At 37.5% G+C, this 7,020-nt stretch overlaps 1 protein-coding gene across 1 annotated transcript in view; it reads left to right on the top strand.

Annotated features, from left to right (window-relative positions):
- Positions 1 to 642: 642 nt before the first annotated feature.
- LOC131311959 (ABC transporter A family member 7-like) overlaps positions 643 to 7,020 on the top strand; it is a 13,255-nt gene continuing 6,877 nt past the window's right edge. Inside the window, exons 1-9 of the mRNA XM_058339628.1 lie at positions 643 to 875; positions 2,005 to 2,395; positions 2,492 to 2,571; positions 2,663 to 2,807; positions 3,486 to 3,605; positions 3,689 to 3,813; positions 5,560 to 5,718; positions 6,598 to 6,760; positions 6,837 to 6,962. Coding sequence (XP_058195611.1) covers positions 798 to 875; positions 2,005 to 2,395; positions 2,492 to 2,571; positions 2,663 to 2,807; positions 3,486 to 3,605; positions 3,689 to 3,813; positions 5,560 to 5,718; positions 6,598 to 6,760; positions 6,837 to 6,962 — 1,387 coding nt within the window. The 5' untranslated portion in view covers positions 643 to 797. The remainder of the gene's footprint in view (positions 876 to 2,004; positions 2,396 to 2,491; positions 2,572 to 2,662; positions 2,808 to 3,485; positions 3,606 to 3,688; positions 3,814 to 5,559; positions 5,719 to 6,597; positions 6,761 to 6,836; positions 6,963 to 7,020) is intronic.

Genomic DNA, 7,020 nt, shown 5'->3' with positions numbered 1-7,020 from the left:
TTTAAGTGTCCTGCTTCGTAACTCCAACTTATTAAAAAGACATCATCATTACACATTTCACATCAATTTTTTCCTCCACTTTCCCTACTTACCCATCATCATTACACTTTTACTTACTAACTTTTCAAAATAAAATCTACTTTTAGGGACAAAATAGACAATACACCAACTTTTACTCCTCTAACTTTACAAAATGGACACTTATTAAGGAATAGCCCAAAATAAAATACTGGACACAAAAAGAGGGACGGAGGGAGTATTAAATATAAAGTTTATAATTCGATTAAGACTGAACTGAAGTTCGGATGACACTTCTGAAGTTGCAATGGCACTTCTGAAGTTCCGATGACAAGGTAATGGCATTTCTGGAACCAAATATTTTCTCTTTTACTTGATCGGACGAAACATCAAATACTCTCACCCGAGCGAAACTACATCTGGACGCGTGAAGGGCACTATAGTATTTTTACCAAGTGTATCGTTGGCCGGTCAACAAGGGGAAGAGAAATTTGGGAGGACAATTCCGTCATTTTGTCTCCTCTAATACCCCTAATGAGTACAGTACTTTTTTTTTTTTTTTGATAATAGTTAATCAAGTAGTACTTCATCGGTAGATTCCAATGGAGTATAAACTGGCAAAGCCACAGGTCACATATATGGCTTTTATTTCTGAGTTCTGCACAAGAAGTTAGAGAGAGAGAGAGAGGAACTACCTCCACAAACTCTTGCTTGGCGCGAGTTTCTGTTACAACGGTCGCATTCCAGTAGAGATAGAGAGAGAAGAGAGGAGAGTATTAATGGCGGACTCATCACATGGTCGTGCGAGCTTCTGGACACGAGCCAACGCTTTGCTCAGGAAAAACTTGACCTTCCAGGTCTCTCTCTCTCTCTCTCTCTCTCTCTCTCTCTCTCTCTCCCTGTATATAGATATATATATACACCACCCTTCTATATATATATATAGGCATATACGTATATATGGGTGATTAATTTTGTCAAGAGTGTGATTAATACTGACCAATGATTTTGGGGGTTTTTGGTTCGTATATATGAAATTCGTGGTCGATTTGTTGATTACTGGATTATAGAGATTGAATCCTTTCCACCTGGGGTGGAAACACACGCATTGTGGGCCCCACCATGCGTTCACTGCAGTAATTGTTGTTCACCTCGTAGGATCCGTAAAGTAGTATATACAAGCAAAAAGTTATTTTGATCAGACATAGACAGGTGCATTAGGTTATTGCAATAAATGCACAGTGGGGCCCACGAAAGACGGTGGCGGAAACGATGGGTTTTCCACGTGAGGTGGAAAGAATTTAAATTTAATCTCATAGGTATACAGTATATTCTCTTGGTGCTTGAACTTTTAACAGTTTTTGTTGAACATGAATCTGTTCAAGTGAGTTGCGACGGTGTATTAATTTCCCATTTTATCCTTAATTGTAATCCATGACGACCTTTACATTTGGATCAATGTTAGAGCTTGCTCCATATCGGTCAATCATTATCTCCAAAACTAGTATATTTCTCTTAGAAGCCTCTCCAATTGGTTTTTGAGTTGGATGCTGTACCGTTTCGAATCCTACTTGGGGAGATTTGATTCATTATGAATTCTTTAATTCAGAAGGAAAGAGCTCGCCTCTTTTGTTGGACCCTCGTGGGGTGTATCATGGGATGGTTCCCATATGGTGATTTAGCCTGGGTATGCTAACTTGAAATACGTTGTTTTACCCATTTATTTACATCTTAACCTTTGCGTTATTACTAGATTAAAATTGGCTAGATTATTGGAGCCGGGGAAGTTTTCTAATTGACTGCGCTGCAAATTCGGGCTTGATGGAAAAAGTATCCTCCATTGAACTGTCAAAGGAATTATCGCTTTAGAGCTGTTGGATATTGAACTTAATTTCTTGCACTGAAACTTATGGGCTTTAGAAGTATTGCTTTTAGACTTCTGCAGTGATATCATTATAGTTGTTCTTTTTTCTTTTTCTTTTGCAGAAGCGGAATAGAAAGTCAACCATTAGGCTCATCTTATACCCATTTTTACTCTGCTTGATACTTGTTGTCGTGCAAAATTTGATTAACCATTTACTGGACAATGCCAAATACAAGTGTGGCTGTACTTGCATTGATAGTAATGCCGACGGTCAGTGTGATAGCACTGAGAAGGTTTGTGGGATTCAGTACTCAACATTGGATCAAGCGAGCAGCTGTCCCATTCCTAGTCCCCCAGAGTGGCCTCCCTTTTTGCAAATTCCAGCTCCTGAGTATCGTGCCGTAAGAACTGATTTCGTTTCATTCACAGACTTACCGGATGAGTCATGCAGGAATACTGGAACCTGCCCTGCGACTATTCTTTTTACTGGGAATAACCAAACCCTCGGACAAAGTACATCTCTCTCTCGCTCTCGCTCTCCCTCTCCTTTTTTGTTTCATCTTAGTTTTGTGTTACTGAATGGTTTATTTTTTCTTTAAATGTCAATAGGGTTGGCTGGGAATTTTTTCACCAGTTTTTCCACTTTGAATTCGTCCGACATTTTGTATAGCTTAGCCTATTATGCCTTGGTAAGTTGCCCTTCCACTTTTGAAATCCTTAACTTCCTTTTGTTGTCTTATGTTCTGTTTTGGCTGCTGATGTAGTTTTGAAACCTTCCAGGGATCAGACACAGAGACTCAACTCACCAATTTTCTTGACCCAGCTTTCTTTTCAAATGAACCCGTCTATGATCTCGAACCTCAGTGCTCGGCAAATTCCATGATTCCTGTTACCGTCCAGATTGCTACCAGTGCAGTAACACAGGGTACTATTCAATCGTTAGGACCTGTAATTTAATTGGTGGTGTTAACATTTTTCTCATTCACATCAGTCTTACATCACATGTACACTAAAAGGGCGTCCCCAGTGCACGAAGCTCATGCATGTGCGGGGTGGGGGAAGTGTTGATGTACGCAACCTTACTCCTACTAGTAGAGAGGCTATTTTCAAGAATCGAACCGGTGATCTTCAGGCCACATTGGGGCAGCATTACCGCTGTGCCACTGCATCAGATGTACACTGAACCCATTTGTTAGTTTAGATTAGAGTCAGTCTGAACTGCATTCAGAGCATACAGAAGAAACTAACCATCACACAGTAGGGAAAGCTTCCATTCTATGGGCCCTAAGTTGAGGTTCTATTCATGGTTCCATCACTTTCCATTCGATCATCCAACTATTCCCAAATCTCCTAGATGGCTTACATGCCTCGGGGAATTCATAATTAAAAGATTCGAATTAAAAGTAAAAATGCAGAAACACCACTTTTTACTGATTTCAATCACCTACTCGCAAAACTTATCGATCTATGCACTTTGTCAAATAGTAGATTACGTCTTTTTCATCAAAGTTTTGTCCTGTTGATGATCCCACTTTCTCTTTGATTGTATTGTTTGAGTGGAATCTTCATAATACTTTCTTTGTTTATTTTTTCGTGAATCTAGAGGCAATATGTGTTCAAGGTCAAAATCTGTGGCGCAATAGTTCTTCTGAAATTAATGATGAGTTATATAAGGGCTACCGGAAGGGAAATTCAGAAGGGAAGATAAATGAGATTGTAGCAGGTTGGTGTACTGGATATTCCCGACTTAAATGTTTATACATGTGACCTGACATGTGTAAGTATTTTTTTAATTTTTTTTTGCAGCTTATGATTTCTTGAACTCAGATTTTAGTAACTTCAACGTGAGCATATGGTACAATTCCACATATAAGAATGACACTGGCAATGGCCCTCTTGCATTGCTGCGGGTCCCTCGCTCAGTGAATTTGGTATCTATTCCGAACTTCATAATGTTGCTACTTTTTTCAACTGCGTTGTAATCCTTTTGTTATGTATTTTGTGTAAGCGTCAACTTGACCAGTCTAAACTTCTATGCTCGACATGACTTTTAGTGGAAATTCGGGATGAACAAACTTCAGGAAGCACAAGATAACGGAAAGCTAGAACAATACATTTGTCATGATATCATCGTCTAATAGCTGAATAAGAGGAATATACTTCACAATTTATATACTGGAAGACAAAGCAAGATAAATACAAGAGAACCTTGATCCGCGAGGGATGGCAGACTGCTAGGGTGTGGGGATTGGTTAGATGCTTCAAGAGGTTTCCACTCCTTGTGAAGAGAGACAATGAAAGGAAAAAAAGTGGGTGGTGGGGAAATAGCTTGAAACATTGTGTCCTTTATCCTAGTTTTTGCAATCTCAACTCCCTAATTTGCAACTTTCACAGTAAAAATAGATGTACAAGATAAAAGGAAATGCGCAGATACTAGGGTAGAAATTTTAAGTGTTCTGACGGCTTTGCGTAAGGTTGTTTTACATTTAGATGAAAGTTTGCTGTATTTAAAAGGCCAACTCCAATAGGAGTTCCCTTAGAGAAGTTTTTTATTTACAACATCAACTCCAATAGGTACTTAAAAAGTCAATTCCAATAGTGAATTCATAAGTTAGTGGATGTTTTATATTATGTTTTTACTTTTACCACATCATTGAACGAACCAACTCCTGTACATCGTCATTCTAAGACTCGCTGATTTTATTTTAAGTTTTGTTCTCCTCTCAAGTGAAGCTAACCATCTATCATGTGGTTAAAGAGAGTCTTTATATTTGGAGTTCCTCTTCACATAATAGGAGATTGGGTATGGTCCAACAGGCTATCCAGCTGATAAATCTTCCTGTAGGGTTATATCCTCCCCAGATCCCACCACCCATCCCACCTAAAAAACCCTTGTCAGACAATTTATTGTTTAAGTTAAAAAACAAAAATTAATTCTAAGGTCCAACTTTTGTTGCTTCCCTAAGTTGAGAGAGTAAAGACTAGAGACTCACTTTACTCCATGTAAATGGGTGATGTGCTGATTTTAGTAAGGAGCTAGAAAGTGTATTGGTTAAGTCAATTATGTTACCTGGAATGCAGATCATTCTGGTACAAGGAACAGGAACGTGATACGCCACATGGTTAAATTGTGGTATGCTAGAGGTAGGCTTCTCTAGATAACAGAACTAGAACGTACTTTTACAAGCGATAAACATTTAGTGCAACTAAATATTGTTTGTCAAATTAATCATACAAAACACATTTCTAGGAGTATAATGACTGGGTTTTTTACACTTTCTCCCACCGAAATTCCATTTTCTCTCTATTTTTACCATTATAAGATAACATTTTGGGGAAAACCAAGGGGATCACTTTGGATTGCCAAATTTACCGTTTTGGAATTGTAGTGTACCATGTTTTGGAACATTCATACCAAAACGTAATTCGCTAGGGTAGTAGCGTTCCCCGGTAACATGACTCAATTCCATGTAAAATTAAACTTAAGTGACTTGGTATTTGTTTCTCTTAAAATAAAGTTTGCTTGATCTCCTCCAGTGTTCACAGATCGATTACCATTTAGGGACTTAACAACATCAAGTAGGCAACTGATTTACATGATGGAATTTATTTATATTGTGCTGCTTTGAATGATCGACAATCAAAATAATTGATTCCTCTGATCCATACATTTACAGGCCTCAAATGCCTATCTTCAACTTTTGCGTGGGCCTGCTACAAAAATGCTATTTGAGTTTGTCAAAGAAATGCCCAAGCCTGCAAGCCAACTCAAGCTGGATTTTGCTTCTCTCCTTGGGCCGCTTTTCTTTACTTGGGTCATTATCCAATTATTCCCTGTGAGTGAATAATATTTTTCCAATTTCACCATAGTTGGTGTTTGTTTTAATTGGAACATTTGAGTATGTATGTTCTCCCAACGTCTACACTACGGGCACAATTGATAGTTTTTGTCAATTATTTGTCATTACCGTTTAAGCATCAACACAGTTGGTATATGATGCAGCATGATAGAAACTCATCTCAATACCACAGATTACACTCCATCAAATTGTATCTTTCCATTTCTTACCTAGATTTTTAGAAGAAAACTGTTGAGTTATGATTTGGATATCGTAGTTTCAAACTAAATGACACATCATGGACTAGAAAAGAGAGTTCAATGGCGATGTTATAGAAAGGGTATATAGTTGACTTTGCGTATATCGTGTTCAAATATATATTTTTGCTTTCCTATATATATTTATACACACACACACACATATGTATATATACATATATATTTGCATTGCGGTGAAAATTGTTCTACATAGCGAAGATATGTGTGGTTGTAGTGACAAATTCCTTGAGCCTTGTCTTGCACATGATCTTTTACTTTATATATGGAGCTATTCTTCTATATTCTTTCTTCAAGACTTGTCTGAATTGAAGAAAAGAAATGCTCGATTTTCTTTTCATTTCTTCCTTTTCGGTCCTAGATTTTTGGCGAATCTTGGCTTTAGAGTAAAACAATCCTGATTACATATAGTCTTTTGAGCTGGAGCAATTACTGAGCAATCTATTTGACTATGGTGACCCCTTTTGACGAAGAAACTTCCTGGCATCGATATGTTCTTTAAATTTTCTGGTCTTTATATCCGGAAGATGTTAGTTTTTTTAATTAATTGCTTAAGCTATAAAATCATGACTTTTTTGTAATAAATTTCCCTTTTATGCAGGTCATATTGACATCTTTGGTTTACGAGAAGCAACAAAAGCTAAGAATCATGATGAAAATGCATGGGCTTGGCGATGGTCCTTATTTGATGATTTCTTATGCTTATTTTCTTGCTCTATCGATTGCCTACATGTTATGTTTTGTGATATTTGGCTCTGTTATAGGTAAGGCAACAAATAAACTGCTTTCTTCCTTGCGACTTTGAAATCAAGCTCCTCTAAGCAATAAATTTCTGTGCAGGTTTAAAATTCTTCACACTCAATGATTACAGCATCCAATTTGTGTTTTATTTCATCTACATAAACTTGCAAATTGCACTGGCTTTTCTAGTTGCTTCATTTTTCTCAAACGTGAAGACTGCTACAGGTTTGGTCTCAACTGTTGTTGTTAATTATTACAGTGTGTCAAATTATTTTCCTTTTAA

Source organism: Rhododendron vialii, chromosome 12a, assembly GCF_030253575.1.
Source record: "Rhododendron vialii isolate Sample 1 chromosome 12a, ASM3025357v1".
NCBI lineage: Eukaryota > Viridiplantae > Streptophyta > Magnoliopsida > Ericales > Ericaceae > Rhododendron > Rhododendron vialii.
This window is presented reverse-complemented; position numbering and strand designations above follow the sequence as displayed.